This window comes from Meriones unguiculatus, chromosome 3 (assembly GCF_030254825.1).
Source record: "Meriones unguiculatus strain TT.TT164.6M chromosome 3, Bangor_MerUng_6.1, whole genome shotgun sequence".
Taxonomy (NCBI): Eukaryota; Metazoa; Chordata; class Mammalia; order Rodentia; family Muridae; genus Meriones; species Meriones unguiculatus.
Window position 1 is genome coordinate 56,201,068 of NC_083351.1, and position 21,021 is coordinate 56,222,088.

The following is a 21,021-nucleotide window of genomic DNA, read 5'->3' on the forward strand; positions in this document are numbered from 1 at the left end:
CTCTGGCTTTGTGTAGCCAGCACCCACATAGGCAAGTGGACTAGAATATGATGAGACCCTTAAAGTCACAGCTTATGTTGTACCCATTAGCATGCACTTTTCCCAAAATGTGTTCAGTGGGACTCTTAATTCATAGGATGGGTAAAAGTCAAAACAAACTTTGTGTCTGAAAACACCTGCAATATGGTGCTGACTGTGGTTTCTTTGGTTTTACACATGGAACTATAGGTAGGAGAATCTCCCAGAGGTCCTGCCGCAAGGATACCCATCGGTTTGCTTTTTCTGTGTTATTTGGGAAACTCCCCATTGATCCGTGACTGCCGCGGTAAGAAGCTTGGCAGCAGGCAGGCAGACATGGTGCTGGGGCAGTAGCTGAAAGCTTACCTCTTACCCATAACCACCCAGCAGAGAGCAATACTTGGCCACCCCCAGTGACACCCCCCAGTGACACACCCCCTGCAACAAGGCCACACCGCCTTCAGCAAGGCCACACCTCCCAGTTCTACCTAACAGTCCATCAGCTGGAAACCAAAGTTTCAAATATGCGAGCCATTCTCACTCAAACCACTACAGAAGAGGATAACTGCTTCCTGGCATGGAAGAGACACAAACTTCCTGGAATCCTGTTGATGAGTGAAATCTTCGTTTACAGATAGGAAAAGCAAAATGAGAACAAAAGCAAACCCTGTGTTCCTTTGTGCCTGGAGCGTTTACTAGTGTTGAATTGGGGTTGAGTGGTCACTTTCTGAACTGTTTCGAGCTACAGAACCCATGAAGGAAATGCCAACTATGTCACGTATGTGCTCAGTAAGAAGTAGGGTTACTTAGCAAAACTCACTGATGCATCTAAATCAATTCAGATGGAATGCTGGTGAGAAAGTCTTTTACGGCTAGGGCACTGTGTAAGGGCTGACATTTAAAAGCGATGGATTGCAGATTATCACATCATCACAGATAGTGGAGGACTGTGACTGTTTTGAAGGTGATTCACACAGTTTGCATTAAGAAGAAAGAAGGGCTGGAGATTTTGACTTTGCAAAGAAGAGCCCTTACTGCGCAAACGCAAAGAACGCATTCAGGTCCCAGCGCCACATAGACCCTGCGCATGACCTCAGGTAATCCCAGCACCGAGGGCAGAGACAGGAGGCTCCCTGGCCCTCCTAGCTTCCAACCTAGTGGAAAAGTACAAAATAGATAAAACCTCAAGCTCTAGGTCCATTGAGCAACCTCCCCTCCACAAAAATACAGAAACAAACAACCATAAACAAGGTAGATAGAAAAGGTTGCTTCCTTGAGTGAATGTGTGCATGGGCACACATGCACATGTATGGAACCCTACTGTGTTGGGTCTTGTGTTCTCATATTGTTATGCCCAGTTCCTGAGACCCCCAAAGAGCACCAGGAATCAACTCCGCTGCAAATACATGAGGGTTTATTGTATACGTGCTCAAGCCCCAGTCACAAACTGTGGAAGCAGGAGAGGAATGCGGCCCTGTGGTCTAGAGGAACAAGGTTTTTGAAGGGAAAAAATGCAAACAGGGAGTTACATGCCTTGGTGTTACATGATTGGGTAAGGAAAATTGACTTTAGAAATGGTTTACTTTAGGCACCAAGACCACAAACCGTTCTGGCCTGGCCATCTGGGCTGGTTTCCTAGCAACTGTATTTCTAGTGGGCCAGGAAAGAATGAAGTAAAGATGTCCTCTCCTTTCCTCAGGCTCTCCCCCCCTCCATAGGTGATTTGTCTCCACCTGGCTAGCCTTCGTTCAGGCTTGTGCTTTAAACTTTAAACCAATACCCAAAATTCTTTGGTCTCTCAATATGCTTTCTCGTTGTTTCCTTAAAGCACTGTAGATGCCGGGATTTCTTTCCTATTTGCATTTAGGTTTGGAGGCTGATGACTACTCCAGCGCTAAGCCACAGCTAAGACGCAGGGACTGAGTTGAGCTCACGTTGTCTTTTCTCTGTACGGCATGGTGCTGTCTTTCCTGAAGTTAAGAAAGTTCCAAGGAAGGAGCACAGGTGGAAGGAGATCTCTGGCTTGTCAGAACACCACATACGGCTTCCCAGCCAAAGCCCTCAGAGCCTCCGACCTGGTGCAGTAGGAGCCTGTAGCAAGAGGAGAGGGTGGGGCCGAGAGTCAACTGAGCAGTATAGGTGGTGTCCATTCCGTGGCTGGAACTGGAGGTTTCTGACAATCAAAAGTTTCTCCTGGGACCTGGTATGGGAAACAGTGCATGCCTGGGCTTGGGAGGGCTTGAGACCAGGCCGACCTGGCAAGATCCTGTATCTAGCCCTCTCGCAAACAGAACCCAACCTGTGTACCACTGTCCTAGTCCAGCAAGGTTGCGGGCAGGCCAGCAAAGAGATCTAAAAGCAAATTCTGTGACTACTCTCTGATATTTGTCCTCCCCAAGCCGACCTGTTGGATAAGGTAGGGGGACTGAGGCAAACCTGGCACAGCCCCAGCACAGCACACTGCCTCAGGTGCTGGGCAGGGCTTCAGTAGCATGGGCTAAAGATGGTTTAGCAAGGGTGGGGGGTCTGGAGAGGGTGCGGTATGCTCCAAGGTGGGTGCCTTGGGTGATCTTTGAGGCTCTCTCTGTAGCTCAGTGCATCTCAGACTTCCTGTGTCTATGCTTATGTTATGTAGTTCACCCATTAACATCTTTTAAAAAGCTTTTTATTTATCTCTAATAAATTTAGGATGACACTAGAAATAAGTAAGACACTCCTGGCACCTTTGTGATCCAATGCCTCCGTCTTAGTTAGGGTTTCTATTGCTGTGATGAAACGCCATGACCGAAAAAGAAGTTGGGAGGAAAGGGTTTATTCAGCTTACACTTCCACAAGACTGTTCATTATTGAAGGAAGTCAGGACAGGAACTCAAACAGGGCAGGGTCCTGGAGTCAGGAGCTGATGCAAAGGCCTTGGTGGGGTGCTGCTTACTGGCTCACTTCCCACGGTTTGCTCAGCCTGCTTCTTATAGAACCCAGGACCACCAGCCCAATGGTGCCATCGCCCACAGTGGGCTGGGCCATTCACCACCAATCACTAATTAGGAAGATGCTTGCAGCTGGATCTTATGAAGGCATTTTCTTAATTGTGCTTTCCTCCTCTCAGACAACTCCACCTTGTGTCAGGTTGGTAAGACTAGCCACCACAGTCTCTGACGATGCAATTGTCATCTCCCAGGAGCAGCCTCCAGCCCTGGCTCTGGGAGTGATGGATCATGAGTTGGCCAAGAGGAGAGACCACTTTAATATCCTCTGAGTGACCCTAAGGCTGTTTAGGAAATTTAAGCTAGTGTGGTAGAGCACACTAGTATTCCCAACGTCTGGAAGCCTGGGGCAGGAGGAACACACCTTTGAGGCCAACTTGAGCTACTTAGTAAGACCCTGTTTACACGCACACACTTAGAAGACCTGGTTTTCTAATCCTCTATAAGAGTTTTTATATCTGACAATGAAATATGACTGTATGGGTTTCTCGTTGTTTATTTATGCCCACTGTAGTCTTACATGAAGATGAGGGAACTGGTGACCTGAGAGCTTTGCTCTTGCTGGGTAAACACTCTGCTAGTGAGCTCTCGTAGCTGCACACTCTGAGGTGGACATTAACATGGCTTCAGGCAGCAGCCCAGACCAGGGACATCCACGTGGGCTTCCGTGGTAACCTGGGCCACAGACATCAACATGGCCCCTGACCATATAGGGCCACTGACCCACTCACGGTCCTCAGAAGCAGCATGGACCACAGGCTTCAACATGGCCCCAGGTGGCTAAGTGCCACCCACATCGAGATGGCTCCCAAGGCAGAAAATCCCAGGGACATCAGCGATTCAGCAGCACAGACTGCATGAGTCCGCATGGATGTCAGGCTTCCTCCTGGTCCAACTGCAGCATGGACCACAGACACCAACATGGCCTCACAGTGGTCCTTCAAGGAGGTCCAGTGCAGAGAGTGAATTTTTCTTCATCTTGGGCTTCCGTTGTTGCTCAGAGCTGGGGGGAATCCTGTAGCCAGGCAGCAGGTTCAGAAGGTGAGCCTGCATCTAAGTTGTAGCTGATTCATGCCATCCCTGCTGGGCAATGACAACATGTCCGCCGGCCTTCTCTCTCACCGGTCACACCATCACTTCTCCAGTTCCACCTCTCTCCATGGGGCATATGCTGCTCCTGCTTTTCTCTTTCCAACCTCTGCATGATGTGTTTATTGTAGTGGTGCGCAGGTTTGTGAGGCCAGGGTGCATCTCTTTTATCACAACTGTTATTCTTTTGGTAACATTCGCTATGTGTTACATTTGTGCATTGGGTTAAGGACTTGGCCTGCATTGTCTTAGTTCATCCTTATTACTGGTTAAAAAGTAGATGCTAGTGGTCCCTCCATTTATGGTTCAGGCACATCAGATACTTTCCCAGGGTCATAGAATGAATACGTGATGGACCCCTCCCTTCTGGTCATTGAAGCAGCACCATAGTATGCAGGTTCACGTGCCTGCATGTGTGGTGTGTGTGTAGAAATTTCTTGTTTTCATTAGGATATTGTGAAAATTCCCTAGGTCTTTCATTAAGTACCTCAACTTCAGTCAGCAAAGAAATGGAGGAAGCAAGTTAGTAGTGAGTGTTCAGTTTCTGTTACTGAATAGGCCATTCTTGGATAACAATACCTCTGGAAATGCAAGCCTGTGGAATTTAATAAAATACCAGGTCACTAGAGAGGCCTGTCTCCGTCCTTTCCTTCTGTAACACACTGTAATGGAAGCGAACGGAAAGATAATATCTAACGTGGTCTTTATGCTCCGTACTTTCGCTAACCTTTCCCTTATCTCTAGGGAGTGCCCTATTTTATCAGAACCCTGTCTTCCCTGCTTATGTTTCTTTTAACCTCTTGCTATGTGTATGCGCATATCTGTGTGTGTGTGTGTGTGTGTGTGTGTGTGTGTATGTATGTGTGTGTATGTATGTATGTATGTGTAGGCCAGTTCTCACTTCTACTATGTTTGAGACAGGGTTTCTTTGTTCCGTCCTGTGTATGCCAATTTACCTGGCTTGTGCGCTTTTGGGGAGTCTCCTGTTCCCCCCTCCTGTCTCCCAGTGCAAGCACAGGGATCGCAGTGGACAGTACCACACCGAGCTTTACACAGGTTCTGGGCACTCTAACGTGGGTCCTCATGCTGGCACAGCAAGCTCTTTACCCACTGAGCCATCGCCACAGCCCCCCACTCACGTTTTAAAAACTTCATTTTGGCCGTTTAGCAGATTACGGTTGTAAGTTCTCACTGAACCTGAAAGCTTTCAAATTGAGCAGAGTTAGTGGAATGTTAAAGTCAAAGGTGGGAAATTTTAGCACAGCCAGAAAAACTGGGGAGAAATAGGGGTACCTTATTTTGAAATCATTATGATCTTACAGAAAAGCAGCAGGAATAGAACAAAGAACTCCCATAAACCCTCTACCCAGATATTTCTGCTGTTACTCATCCCCATCTCTTTCTAGACACATGCTTTTATTTTTCTGAAAATTTTGAGAATGGGATTTCTGTATCACATATGCCACTCTTTGAGGATTTATACTTTTGTGTATATTTGGGCCCAATGTAGTTATCTAACTCAGGACATGTCATGGGGAATGACACTTTGATTTCGCACTCACCGTGTCAACTTCTGAAAAATGTCTTTTAATATCATTCTCCTATAGGGGGCAGGCTTTGACCCATGAACATGCCTTGTGCTGTCCTGTTTCTTCAGCCCGGTTTAATTGGGGGCAATTTTTTTTTATAAAGTTGATGCCTGAGTGCAGGCCAGTTTTAAAAAAACAGGATGTTCAGTTGTCTGTGGTTCCCTCATCATCAAATCCTGATTGCTTATCCCTGACTGGCTTTCAATATATGGTGACTTTTTCAAGGCACTGTAGAAGGTGGAACCCAGACTTTCTCAGCCTCTCACTGGTCGTTGATTCCTGACCGCCTAGCTGAGGTGTAATCTCTCTCTTCTTCTACAGTGATAGCATATTCCCCAGTTAGCCTTGTTCTTAACTTGTCTAGCCTTTGGAGACTTAAAACTGAACAGTGGTGACCATAAACCCCTAGGTCATAAGGTCTTGGAATGCCATGATGGGCACAGACCTTAGGGTTGACAAGTGTGTGTAAATGTTAAGAGGTGCTATTTTCCCAAGTCGTTTTAGGTCCGCAGCAAACCACACGGGCCTCTCCCACACGCAGGATTAGGGAAGGCTGATACTAACGACCCCATGTGCTACTTGTTGTTGCCCAGAGCCTGCAGGTTTCCATCAGGGTTCGCTCCCACGAATTCAGTGGGTTTTCAAAAATCAGTGTAGAATGTGTATTTGCTGAACTCAGAAAACCTCACTAAAGTCTTGTGTTAAGAAGTACAGTTTTCTGCATTTTGTTTTTAACTATGCCTCTTCTTTGTTCCTTCTTGTAATGATTCTATCTTCATAGTTTACTTCGCTTTAAGGTCAGCTTTTAATAGCCTATCGGCGGAGAGAGAGAGGCTGAAGCAGCTGGCGGACCTGGACAGCTCTTCCTCCCCTTCCGCTCAGGTCGTCGGTCTGAAGCAAGCTCTGTCATCCGTAAGTTGCATGCCTTTGTCTCATAAATGTCTGCAAATGTGGCCAGGCTTTCCATTTCCATGGCTGTACAGAAAACTGATGATTTTCATGATTGAGTTGAATCTGGGGGAGAAAAACCAAATAAATCATTTAAATTGTATTCAAGCCTTTCAGCACTGAAGTATTCAGAATAACCCCAAACCATAGCAGCTAATATCGTCTTAAATGTTCGATTCTGTGAGTTTGATTTCTTACAATCTAACTCAACTTTTCTCTTCCCATAGAACTTTTATTGTGTGTTTGTGTGGGAGTCTTGCAGACATTTGTTGGCTAATGCTTACAGAGTTTGACATTTGGGAGATTTTTGTGGCTCTGCGGCATCGAAAAATCGACTTAATAAATAACACATGGCAGTGAGAAATTTTCAGTTCACACGTTTTCCGTCTCTGCTGCAAAGTGCTGATCCTACTTAATGCTCTTCCAAATATGTGAATGCTATTTTGTTTGATTAAATTGTGCAAAACCTTTAGCTTTTTTTCCCCCCTCGGAGACACCGAGACGAATCGCGTGAAGTGACTTTCAGGAGGTCATGAATCTTCAAACAGAAGAACCACCGCCATGGCCTCAGATGACTTTCAGCAAGCCGTTATCACTCATGCTTCTTTTCCTCCTCAGCCTCAACGTGTTGCTCAGAATGACTGGGCTCCGTTCGTATGCTGGGTCCTGATGCTACCCGAGCAGTGGACCGTGTCTGGTACTTTAGCCTTGACCTTTCCAGAAGCCGGAGAACTCGGGGAAACAGCTTAGCATGTGCTGTTTTCTTCTCACTTGTTCTTTGGAATTCCTGCTTTGAGAAGAGAAAGAACGGGTGCGCATGCGGAATTACTGTCTGAAGTACCGTGGCTTGTATTTTAGGTCGGGGGGGGTTGGGGAGAAAGGAATTTTAGGGTCACGTGACCAGAAGTCAGCATAGGCATGGAGGGGAGAAAAGTCCATTCGTGTTTTCTATTTCTGATGCTACTGAGAAAAGTACTGCTACCCATGCACTGCTAATTAATTAGTGTTGCAACGTGCTGTTAACGACGAGCCCCGGGCCCACAGCACACGGTGCTTGTGCAGGCATTTCAGGTGCTTTCACTCAGTGCTAATTCCAGCTGTGCCCTTTGGTTTGGTTTGATTTGGTTCTTGAGACAGGATCTCGTATAGCTCAGGCTGGCCTCGCTGTAGTCACGTGGCCCCTCCTCCACATCCCATGTATAATCACATGCCAGTTACATTGGATTTGAAAGAAAATCTCCACCTATGGAGTCTCCATTTCCTTTCTTAAGGTTGGGGAGAGAGAGACACCTTTTGGACCTTGGGAACAGCTGGGTTGCTGCTTTCAGTCCTTTTTTTTTTTTTTTTTTTTTTTTTCCTGTAAGGTTTATTTCTTCCTGGCATACACATTCTTCCCATCTGAGTGGCTTTTGATACCCCTCTGACGTGGGGTCTCTAAAGTTCCTTCCTGTGCTCCTCCTCTCCCTTCCCCTTCCCACAAAGGCCCACCCTCGTCTTGCTAATCTGCTTGGCCACACTTACTCGGCCGTGGTTTCTAGGCTAGTTTCACATTACCTTTTCTAGGGAATGCAGCTTCTCACATGTTAACAGTTTGGAAATAAGATAAAATGGAATGATTCTTTTCTGGCTTGATTTCTGGTTTAGCCCAAGACTTATTGCTTCAAAAAAAAAGTTTTTTTTTTTTAAGAATAATCACAGAACTATTACAATGGATATATGGATACTGAATTTTGAGATGCGCACACACACAAACACGCGTATATACAATTTCTAGGCTTTGCTCAGATTCTAGCCACTGTAACAATGACGTGTTGTCTCATAGAGCTTGTTATATGTGGTTGCATGACCCTTGTTCTTGTTCAGAGTTTCTTAAATGATTCAAGGGTTCTTTGAATAACCTATGTCCAATGTGGCCAGGCATGGTGACCTTGGAATCCCAGCCCTTTTGGGAGCTGAGGCAAGTGTTAAAAAGAGCCTGGGCTCCATTGTGAGATCATGTCCCCTACATTCAGCAGTGATAATAAGAAAGGAGGTAAATGGAGCCCTTGCAGGGATCCAGGCACTAGACAAGGCGGTCAGGAGAGTTCATCCCCTCCGAAGGACAGACCTATAGTCATCAAACGCACAGGGCCGCACCATGGAGCAAGTGCCAGTCTCGCTTTTGCTGTGAGCCAAGTCCTCGCAGAGAGGCCGAGAGAGGAGATGGGACTATCCCTGGAGGAAGTAAAGAGGTCTCACATGGTTTCCTTTTTGTTCCTGGCTCACACCTGCCCTCCTCTCTCTGTGCCTTGGTCCTTTTAGCTTTAAGGTGTATAAGTCAGGTTGGTTTGTTCGTTTTTATTCCCCCAAATGAGTAAGTCACCGGCACATTTCTAAGGTCCGTGGCAGCTGGAGTGATAAGTAAATCACAGTGGGTCATGCCCACTGGCTTCTTGTCAAGGACAGGAGGAGCGAGCTGACAATCACTAGGTTGGCCTGGGGAGCTGTCCCAGAGACCATCCTGGCAGGAGGAAGGGGCGCTGATGGCGAGGCACCCGTCTTCAGAGCCGATGTTGTCTGTGCTTTCCTTCTGCCAACCTTACTAACCTCTTTCCACCTCTGGAGATGAAATAGCAAGGAGTATCCTGGGCTCACTTGTTCACTCCCAGCCTCCTCCTGGGAGAGCAATGAGGAAGGTCCAGGTACAGCCCCGGGGTGTTCCACCCAGGGGCTCACCGCTCCGCCCCGTCTCCTGCTGCCCCTTCCTGGCCCATCCACTTACTAATAAAGCCCTGCTATTTTTAACATATTCCAGGCCCTAGCACAAAACACAGATCTTAAAGAACGCTTACGCAGAATCCATGCGGAGTCTCTGCTCCTCGACCCGCCCGCTGTTCCCAAGCCGGGGGACAACCTGGCAGAGGTGGGTAGGTTTCTTGTCCAGTAACCGTCCTCTGCAGCTGCCGCCTGTCCCTGGTGCCCTCTGTCCAGTTGCTCCCTGCTTTGCCCCCTTGTGTGAGGGCCACACCTCTGGCCTCCCCTGGCTACTGCCATAGCCCAGCGCTGGCTGGACTCTTGTGTTCCAAAGCTTTGCTGGCAGGATGGAGCCCAGCATGCTCTGGAACTGCCCCTGCCCCCTTTTGTGTCTCTATCCCTCATTCCCTTGCTAAGTGTCACTATGTGTTACCCGAGTGGGAGCTGTAGAAAGACAAGTGTTTTCCCTTGTCATTTCTGTAGAAACCTGAGTTTCTGTGACCCAAACTGTCCAGTTCCTTCCTGGCTTTGTTGCGTGCTCTGCAAAGGCCAGCTAGTCTTTACCCTGACTGTCTCTTCTCCCTTCTTTCTTCCTCTTCCTGTTGTGTTTTGTTTAGGGTTTGTGTTTTTCCTTTTCCTTTTTCAGAACGCAGCTGTATATGCCTAGGGAAGAAGACACTGCATTACAGTCGAAATCTGTTAGTCAGCAAACACACTTGAGAAAGGTTTTTTACTGAGGTGTAATATATTATAGCAGCTTAGTGGGCACTTGTCTCCCGGGCCCTAATTCAATCCACCCCACCCCCCACTACACACACACACACACACACACACACACATATACACATACACACATACACATAGGCGCACGAGTACCCGCACAGGGCTTTTCTCCTGGCTTGGTATTTTTGCCCCAAATGGTCCCTTGGATGTGTTTAAAATAAGCGATTTCAGAAAATAGTAGTGTGATCCTTGAAAAGTAAGAATGGTTAGTAACTGTGACAGCTGTTTATAAGTGTCTCTGGTATTCAGATGTGTGACTGCCTCAGCTGTGTACGTTTCTCCATTAACTAACTGATTAGATGGAATAATTTAAAATCAGAAGTGGGGGAGCAGGCTGGGGAGGCAGCATGCTCAGTAAAAGGCTGAGGACCTGAGTTTGACCTCCCAGAACCCCATTGAGAAATACAGGCGTGGTGGTGCACGCTTGTGACCCTAGGCCAGGGGTGTGGAGGCAGCTGATGGCTGAGACTTGTCTGGCCGGCCAGCCTAGCCTACATAGTGAGTTTCAGGCCAGCGGCATGGTCCCTTCTCTCCAACAAAGGTGGGCGTGAGGCCAGTGAGATGACTCCGGGGGTGAAGGTGTTTCCCTCGAAGCCTGCACACCAGGTTGGATCCCTGGGTCCCAGAAGGAGACACCTAGCTTTGCAAAGTAGTCTTCTGACTCAGCAGGTAATTTGAAAAAGAGAAAGGTAGGCAGAGCCAGAGGCACAAGGAATGGCACCCACAATTGTCTACCCACCTCCAACACACAAACACACACACACACACACACACCTCTGCACTATCCTACTGTCAGTAGTCTGTTTTAGGCCCGAGCCTATTCACCAGCCAGTCTGCACATCAGCTAACAAGGGGCCTAGTCTTTGCCATGTCTGGCCATCTCTGAGCATCATTTGCTACCAGGGACCATAGCATCTCCAGTCACACACTGATTTCCAGGCAGCTCATACCGCTTATAAACACATTACTATCGTGTGAATTAGATTGACATGTTTCATGATAAGCTTCGCTGAGCATTTATGAGCGCATGTCTAGTGTGCATTGCTCAGGCTGTTTGTGTTACGCTGTGCTGAAGCCCAAAGGCCAGGTCTAAAATAATGCATGTACTGGGACCAACCTCAACAAAGAAAGGCTGTGAATTGTCCAAGATGGTGATCCCACGCCCTTGAACATGATCCACGTTCCTTCCACGTCATCCTGGGCTGTTGCTGTGCTTGTCTCGTTTATTTCCTCTTTCCCAGATTTTCCATTTCCAATGGCTTATTCTTCCCCCCGCCCCCCTCACTGAGTCACTTACACTAACTTTCCCAGCAAAGAAAAGGCATTGTTGTCTCCAGGAAATAAAAACAGAAATAAAAAGAAGGGCCACACAGGCTGAAACACACTCTACACCCTATTTGTGTGTGTGTGTGTGTGTGTGTGTGTGTGTGTGTGTGTGTTTTCTAACTCTAAATTTTTTATTATTAGGAATATTTTTGATATTTATTTATTATGTATATGGTGTCTACAGGTACAAATACAGATGTGTACCTCAGGGCATTTGTGGGGTAATACAGCAACTTGTAGGACTTGGTTCTCTCCACCATGTGGGTTCTGGGGGTTGAATTTAGGTCATGGGGCTTGGTGGCAGGTGCCTTTGTAGGCTGAGCTATCTCACCTGCACCCCAAGTTACTTTGTAGGTGACTCCCAGAAGCCTCGGCCACTCTACAGCAAAATGACAATCCCCAGCAATAAGTTCGGCCCAAAGGCTTCCGCTTTTCTGTTGCCTACACTCTGTTGCCTTCTTTGGGCTGGACAGTGGAACTACAACAGGTGTTGGGCCTGGATCCTGAACCCTCAGATCCCCTGTTCTTAGAAATGACACCTCAACTCACTCAAGACACTCCTACTGTGTATTCCTAACCACGATATTCTAACATCACCAGGGTAATATTATCTTATGTTAGTTTAAATTAGAAATGAAAGGCCAAGTGGCCGGTGGGAGTAATATCATCTGCATCTAAATGGCCTTTACAAGTGAACATGATGTTGACATGTGCAGTTGTGGCACTCGAATACAGAGGCAAGAAAGGACTGCTGGAAGCCCACCCATGGTTAGGTAGTGAGTTCCAGGCTTGTCCAAGACAGCAGTGATATTGTTCCAAACAAATAAATGAATCCCATTTAAAGTACCATTAAAACATCTATAACTTCAAAAAAAAATCTAAGAGAAGATAACTTAGTTCATTTATTTATGTGTGGGTTTCTTCGCTTCAATTTTTTTACATTGGGATCAAACACTGGACATTATTGTACAAACTCTTGACCTTGACTTTGCGGAGTAGAGGATGGTTCATTTCAGAAACAGGGAACGTAGAGCCCAGAGTAGTTAAATAACTTCCACCAGAAACACAGCTCATAAAATCAAATCAGGACTTAAATCTGCATCTCATAGGAAAGAGCAAATGTTCTCACCACCGATTTCAATCTCCGTGTAAACAAGAAAGCCGTGCTAAGCCTGAAGATGGGGTGCGGTTGGAAGGTCCCCTAGTTAAAACGGGTGGGATGTGGGATGACGGTCTCAGGTGTGGACATGGCTTTGTATTGCTCCTTCTGAAAGAAATCATGGATAAGAAGGCATCAGAATCCAGTGGAAAAGGCAGATTAGTTGATAAATTACGTCAGCACAGCTGAAAGCAATTTGAAAAGAACCTTAAGTTTTTATTCGTTGTGTGCTAATAATTCAAGTTAAATACAAACGTTGAGACAAAAAAAATTGATTTGAATATTTATCAAACTGCTAAAATAAGGCTTTTCTAAACTGGGAAGTAATAAAATATTTCAAAAGAAGTGTCAACTAAGTTTGACTTTTTTATAGAGAAGATGTTTCAAAAATGAGAAGGCACATTAAAAAAACTAATAAAATATATTCATTGAAAATAACAGGCTTGGCTAATGAATGACAGTAGTTTTTATTCTGTGAATGAAGATCAAATAATATCAAGTAATGTGAGGCATCAGGAAACAAGTAGATACAGATTATTCACACTCACCAGGCCTATATAATCATGGGGTTTGTTTCTGGGGGATTTCAAAAAACTTTTGGGTAACTACTAGGTTGTATTCAGGATCACCATCAGGTGGCCTTTACTGGTGAGTGAATATTAGAGTGTGGGCACAGCCCAGGTCACTGCTGACCATACAACCAAGGTTTTATGCTAGCGCTATAAAAATACTTGCCACTTTGCTTTACATTTTGCATTTTCTGGCTGCAGACTAGCAGGGGTAAGTTCATCAGCCTGTGCCTTTTGCCCCACGGGTAGTTCTGAACAGTAGAGTCTTCTCTGTAGGGATTGGAGCACTGGACACCTGCTGGAAGGCTGGCTGGCCCTGGCTCACTGTTGACTACTTTTCCTTTGAGTCGAGTGTTCAGCACCCGGTGTGTGTTACTGACATCAGCACTGTGCTCCGAGCATAACTGCATCTACTGTCTGTTAGACAGCCAGGCTTAGTAGGCTCATTCCTGCCAACATCGCCACACATAGGAGTCACGGCACGCTACGCTGCTGTGTCATCGCTAGGGGACAGGAATTTTCCAGCTCTGTTAAAATCTTTTGTGACATCTGGACAGAAATATCATTGGCACGAGATTGTATTTACACACTCACAGAAAAATGGGTTCAGAAGGATGCCTTGTGTCCTGGCCTTTCCCACAATGACAGTCCACGGCTCGCTTTAAATAAAAGACATTCGGCATAACAAAAAGGAAAACAGTAGATCGGCCCTACATTTTCCCCCCCTAAATTACGGTGTTAGAGAAAACAGAATTTCCTTAAAGGTCCAAGTAACTAATGATTCCGTGTTTGTACAGCCTTAAACATTTTTAGTAGTTCTACTTCTGGAAATAGTTCTGAAAAATAACAAGGAGTGTGCAGAGAGACACAGGGACACTCCCTAGCTTTGTAGTCCGAAGATACCCTCACCTCCGATACAGAGAATTGTGAACACGCCCCTCTAACACCCCAGGGTGTCAGTTGGGGTTCATTCTCTCAGAGACTTGTTCTGCCCAGAGATCATACTCACAGCATAAAGTAAGTTTGACCATCAAGGTTTGTGTTATGTACAGTTTGATCCCTGCCTTAAAAACAAACAAAACCCAAAGAACTACACAACTCTTTTCTAGGTGATTGTGTGTGTGTGTTTGTTTTAAATAGGGTCTTGCCTTGTATCTCTGGTTAGCCTGAAACTCACTATGTAAAACAGATAAACACCAAACTCAGGGCCATTCTTCCTGTGTCTGACTCCTGCATTCTGCGGTTATAATAATGAGCCACCACGACCAGCTCCACCAGTATTTTAATAGAAGATTATATCTAGCAGCTCAGTGAGTGACATTTTGTTTTTTTATTTTTCAAACACATACTGCAATTATCCATAGAACACGTTACTGTTAGGAGAAGTTATTTTGGTGCAGCGTTGTTGATGAAAAAATTTAATTAAATAATGTTTGTAAATAGTGTGGTCATAGTTATTACAAAACAAAACTATGTGAATAAAAATATTGGAGAGAGAATGTCCAAAGGCATGGGTGCTTGCCTTCTTTTCTCTTTTTGCATTTAATTCTTTTCTGATGTAAACAACAAGCAGACAGCTGCTTCTGAGCGGTAGTGGAGGAGTTACTGTGCTAAACTATGTTCCTGTTTTAGTAAATAAGACCCCATATTTGTTTATTTTGGTTTTTCGAGACAGGGTTTCTCTATGTAACAGAGCCCTGTCTGTCCTGTACTTGCTTTATAGACCAGGCTATCCTCGAACTCACAGAGATCCACCTGCCTCTACCTCTCCAGTGCTGGGATTAAAGGTGTGTGCCACCATGCCTGACGGACCCTGTGTTTAAGAGAGCTGTACTTGAGTGTGGGGGCTTCTATGTGCTGGTATTTTCGGTATGAATTTGCTAAAATTGTGGGACACCAAGAAAAGGCAGGGCTAGAAACGTTTCAGAGCCCAGATGTTTTGAACATCCTGAAATTCCATACGTCATGTGACAGATGCCAATCTAAAATCAGTTCACTGAAAATACTCTAAAATCACCCTTCGACTATGTGTATAAAGTCATGGGAAATGTAAATAACTTTATGTTGACACTTTGACCCATCCCCAGGATACCTCATTGTAGTTTCAAAAGTCCATTGAAAAAGTGAAAATTAAAACTTAGCTGTACCTAAACACTGTAGCTAGTGATTATCAGCACTTTTTTTTTTCTTCTGTGTTGATAAGAAAGGAAATCCTTCTGACCCATCGGTCAGGAGGACCCTAGTGTAGGTATGCATAGTGATGAATTAATGAGCAGCACAAGTAACTAATTCATTAGTGTCTCTGAACATCGGGGCCCACAGGAAGGTTCCCTTGCCTGCATGAACATTTAAGGAGTCCTGCTGGGCACTGTAGTATCTTCAGCTCAGCAGGTCTTTGGAGGAGAGAGATGTTTATTTCCCTTAAGAGAACAACTGTTAGTGGGTGGAGTCTCATCAACGTGGCTGCTTAAACATGACCCAGACAAACACAAGACATGATAATATGGCAGAGCGAAACTCATGGGTGCCTCAACATTAGGTAAATCACCACAGGCTCCTAAGGGATACAGAGAGAAAAAGTAGTCTTTCCCAAGAAAGAGGCCCCAATTGATGATCTAAGATGAACATTTCAGGTTCATCCCTGAAAACATACATTCAGGTAACATGCAGACTGAGTGGGTTGTATTCACATATGTAGGAGTGTCGACAGTTTAAGGAAAAGAAGCCTTGAATTTGAGAGAGAGCGAGGGGGTTACATGCGGAAGGTTAGAGAGAGAAAAGGGGGAAATGTAATATATTTTAATTAAAAATTAGAAAGAATGAAAGCAGCTGCCATCGTTGGAGCAGATCTTTACAGGAGAGAGGGCAGATTGGCTTTTCAGAGGCTGTATAAGGTATTTACATCTATAGCTTGGCTTGGCGTGGAGAGACTCTGAAAGAATTCCCTCTGTTCCTAATGTCAGTTCAACATAAGCGACACCTTACTGTTTATCAGTTAGGAAACTCTGCTGGTCACCTGTCTGGTGGATCTCCTTGGGACCAGTATATGTTCAGATGAGCAGGGCATCCTGGACTCATGAGACCTTTGGCATGACAGTATCTGCCTGGGCATCTCCTTTCCAGATCCTTCTGTGCCTCACTTGGCAGATGCATGGCAACATCAGAACCACTAGCAGGCCAGCCAAGTACCTGAGCTGACAGGTACTTGGGAGTCCAGGGATTAGCAATCCTAATCAGGGTCAAGGTCACCTTCCCTTCCACGTCTGTAGCCCAGTGTGTCTGTTGGTGGTACTGGTCTCCTGTGTACACGCCCACAGGCCAAAAGCATTGTCTGTTCTCTTTGCTCATCTGTGATTGACTGAGAACTGTTGGAAAGATTTGTTTCGTTCATTGAATGGGATTGAAACTTGACTTGTAAATAGAATAGAAAGCACACTCACTGAGTGTCCAGGATCCTTCCTTGAGTATGAGTCTGGGCTCAGAGGAGTGGAGAAACATGAGGAAGAAAGCAGTTAGTCTGCAAAATTGCTAGAGTCATACCTAGGGCCTAAGGTTTTGTTCCCTTTAAGAGTCATCGTGGGTGAAGAGAGACAAAGAATTTATCCCACTCATCCATGAATTAGGAATGATCTGCTGCCATTGGCACCTGTGGACTAAAACACAGAGTTTCTTTGTTGAGGGATTCCGTGCAAGCAGTGTGTTGGCCTGGGACTGCACTGTGACACCCTGCCTGAAGCCAGCCATGCACCGAGGAGAGTGTAGAATGGAGGGGAGCGCCTGAGTGGTAGAGAATAAGGGACAGGACTCAGTCTTGCAACCCTCCTGATCTGTGCTTGAGATTTGTGGCATGTGTCTGAGCAGTGTTCAAACCTGTAAGTGAAGTATCCTGTAAGTGAAGAACTTTGTTTCTCATTGTTCTTGTTGTTTTGTGAGGCTCACTTGACCTTCGGAGCTTGACCTCTGCTTTGAGTCTCCTGTTTGCATGGGCCTGTGACCCAGTGTTTGTGCGATTAAGTCTTTTGTGTATTTTGTTTCTCTTGAGACTGTTGTAAAGACATGCAGTTTTCTCTCTGCTCTTCGGATAGGACAACTCCGGGGATGAAAGCCGAGCGCTGGTGCATCAGCTGTCCAATGAGAGCAGGCTGTCCATCACTGACTCCCTTTCAGAGTTCTTTGATGCCCAGGAAGTTCTGCTGTCTCCTAGCTCTTCAGAGAACGAGGTTTGAACACTGTTTCCAGTCAGGTGTCCCCTACCCAATCTCCTTAATGAATTTGTTCACCAAACTGCTCAGTAGAGATTCAAAAACAAAAATGCTAGACGCCACGGCTCCTCCCCAGCAGTCCTTTCGAGGGTCTGCTTGTAACGCACCCCCACTCACAATGGGGTACAATAGGCTAGAAGGAAGATGTGAAATTCAGAGCCTTGGCCTCCCTCTTGTTTCTGTTACTGAAAATTTTTGCAGTTTCCCTTTGCTAGTTCTGAGTTTTCTATTCTGTGTGTTTTCCAATCATGTTAATTTATGTTATACATTTTATACTTCTACTTTTATACTTTTCACATTTTATACTTTATACTTTTTATATGTTTATTATGTTAACTTATACTTACAAACATTGTTTTATATTGATGCATAAAGCACCATACTTTCTGGACTAGGTAAGCCCTACTTTTAGCTTTACTATGTGTAATATTTAAATATAGAGACATATAAATTACATACAGTATATACTTTTATAATATAAAATAATTTTGTTTATGTGTTAATTCCCATAAGGAGTCTATTTTCACAGTGAGTTTAAAAAAAAATAGCTGCTAACTCTGCCACTCGGGTATTGGTGTGCTCTGGAAATGCTTCAAAATAAGAACTTTTGTGATGACAGCAGAAACCTTGGGTTTATTTTTATTTTTTTGTCTGTTTTTCTTGTGAGAACCAAGACTGTCTAAGGGTCGCCTCCTTCCCTCCATTCCTCCTTTCCTTCTCCTGCCGCTTTTTTTCCTGTGCTGGGGATCAAACTTTGGTCTCCTCCCATCCGAGAAAACCACTCCACTGCTGCGTCCCCAGCCCAGTTTGGTTGGTCGACTGTTTTTTGCTGTGAGCATTACCTAGGCAGGTTGTGGGGCGTTCTATGAAAATGGCCCCTCATATCATTTCTCTGGGTTTGTAATGTGAGACAGGGCATGCCTGGTCATTTGGAGCAGGTTTTCTGGCTCTTGTTTGCGCTCTCTCTCTCACGTGCATTATCTCTTCTCCCCTTGCAGGTTTCCGAGGATGATTCATATGTCAGTGACATAAGTGATAACCTGTCCTTAGACAACCTCAGTAATGACTTAGACAATGAAAGACAGACCTTAGGTAAGTGTTGCATGATCGGATCTCTGAAAACCTGCAACTCTGAGTGTGTACATGTGTTCACATGTATGTGTGTACATGTGTGTGTATGTATGTAGGCCGGAGGTCCACCTTGGGTGTCCTTCTTCTGTGCTGTCCACCTAAGTTTTGATATGGGGTCTTGACTGGCACTTGGCCCAAGAGCCCCAGGATCCTGTCTCTGCCTCCCCAGGGCTGAGATTACAAGAGTGCAGCGCCATGCCTGACTTCACGTGTGAGTCTCCCTGACGCAGTTAAGCATTTTCTCTGCAAGTGCAATATAGGATACGGTGTTTTGTCTGCAGACACTGAGCTGTTATTATAATTTAAGAATTTGATAGGGCGTATATAACTGAAAAGTCTTAAGTGGTATTGAGCTTCAGATCATTCAGAACAACGTACTCCTACCTCTTCTCATGGTTACTGCTTGATCCTAAGAAGGAAAATGATGACAAAGAGAAATGTATTTCAGAGACTGGCAGGATGGCTTAGTGGGTCAAGGTGCTTGCCACTAAGCTTCAGGATCTGAGTTTGATCCTTGTAGTCCATACAGTAGGAGAGGACTGACACACACACACACACACACACACACATACACATGCACACACACACACACACACAATGACACATGAATGCTATATAAACAAATGAATGTAAATTTTAAAGAAAGGTATTTCATAATGTGAGTTTGAACTGTGGGGGTCCCTGGAGTGTCTGACTAATCCCAAGCAGCTTGTGACTTCAGGAAACAGAATAGTCGAGTTAGGGAGATGTTTGTGGAGTAAGTCCACTGGGTCCACGGTCCTCTGCATAGGTCTCTTATTTTGCATGTTGGTTTCTGGTTTGCTCCATTGAATGCTCAAAGCTCCACCCACCACCCATTTTCATATGTACACAGCAGACGGGCTATACCCGATGCCTGTACCTCAGTGTCTCGGCCCAGCGAATGTTTGTGAACTATGATGATAGATTGTATAAACACCACAGAGCCACTGCTCTGAGGACTGCAGACAGCTGGGTAACTTCCCACCATCTACAAAAACTCCTTTTGGCATCATGTGCTGAAAGGAAAATGCTATGCTGTGTAGACATTCACTTCTTGATAGAAAAACCTGAAAGAAACCCAGTGAGTTTGAAGTAGAAGGTCAGGTTATTTTCTATGGAAACAAAGAATGAAAAGGGACATGAAGAATATCACTTGTTCACTCTTTTCCTTACTGAGCTGGGAATGCTATGAGCAGTGAAATGGTGCTCCAGCTCCAGAGGAAGATGACAAACGCTGAGACCCCACCCCCATCTCTTAGTGGCCTTCAAGAGGGAGTCAGAGGAGCACAGAGTAAAGGGGATACAGAGGTAGAGTTAGGAAGGAAGCGTTGGTCCAGAATATAGACAACAGCTGTGCTGCCTTAGCAACAGCTGGGATAGCAGCCGAGATGAGCATGGAGGTGGTCAGACCCCTTTTCTAGTCCATAGCTATTTAGCTCAAGCACTTGAGAACTTCTGGCAGAACTTCCTTCATCTGAACTCGAACACCAGAAACAGATGTCCTCAGTTCTCTTCGGACAGTCTCTGATGGTGACAGGTTTTCTAGACGTCTTGGAAAGATGCCTGCAGAAATAACCTTTATGTCCCCCAACTCAGTAAGACATGAGAAGACATAAGAATTACCACACATCCTATCTGTGCGTGTGGCTCAGTTACTTAATCATGCATGAGAGTTCTGGGTTCTATCCCCAGGGATACATAAAATCAGACATGATGGTATTCTCCTATAGCCCCAGGATTAGGGAGGTAGAAACAGGGAGACTGGGAATTCAAGAACATCCTTGGATACACAGAGAGTTTAAGTCCAGGCTGTTTGATATATGAGACTCTGTATCAGGTGTTGGTATTTGTTCTTGTGGACTGTGTATAGTTCACCCTCGTTCATTCAAATGCTGATTTCTGTACCCCACTATCTGGTTTCAATCCAGAGATTGCATTGTGATGTTTATTCTAAGCATCTCCTATCTCAAGTTTGTATAAACATGCCACCAATTGTTTTCTGTATTGCCAATAAAAGACAACTAGCCAGTGCTGAGCAATACAGAGAATAGGGTGGGACATCCTGGGCTATGGGGGGGAGGAGAAAGGATAGGGTGAGGGGTAGATCCTGTAGGAGAGGACTGGGAAACATTGGGGGAGAAATGAACTGAACCTAGGATATGATTAAAAAGCAAGTATAATGTGGGAAATCTGAATGGAAAGAAGCTATACTAGCTTGGAGGTTTAGGATGGAGTAATTATTGTGCAGCATTGTGCGCTAGGCTAATTAAATAAATCCTAGTCTCTCTGTATGGTTATTTGGGCATATAGCTGGTTAGGGAGTAACCACTGCTTTACTAAATAATTGTTCAAACAGTCAGAGATGAAAAGGAAAAAAACCTAAACCACAGTGCTCTTCAGTTATTATGC

General features: G+C 45.2%; 1 protein-coding gene across 10 annotated transcripts in view; it reads left to right on the forward strand.

Moving 5' to 3' along the window:
- Positions 1-21,021, forward strand: part of Osbpl3 (oxysterol binding protein like 3) — a 165,373-nt gene that overhangs the window by 112,712 nt on the left and 31,640 nt on the right. For 8 of the 10 annotated variants that reach the window (XM_060380014.1, XM_021631085.2, XM_021631093.2 and 5 more), the window contains 4 exons: positions 6,462-6,592; positions 9,423-9,530; positions 17,284-17,418; positions 18,459-18,552. In XM_060380014.1, the coding sequence (XP_060235997.1) occupies positions 6,462-6,592; positions 9,423-9,530; positions 17,284-17,418; positions 18,459-18,552 (468 nt within the window). The remainder of the gene's footprint in view (positions 1-6,461; positions 6,593-9,422; positions 9,531-17,283; positions 17,419-18,458; positions 18,553-21,021) is intronic. The other 2 variants (XM_021631095.2, XM_021631094.2) reach the window with 1 other exon arrangement.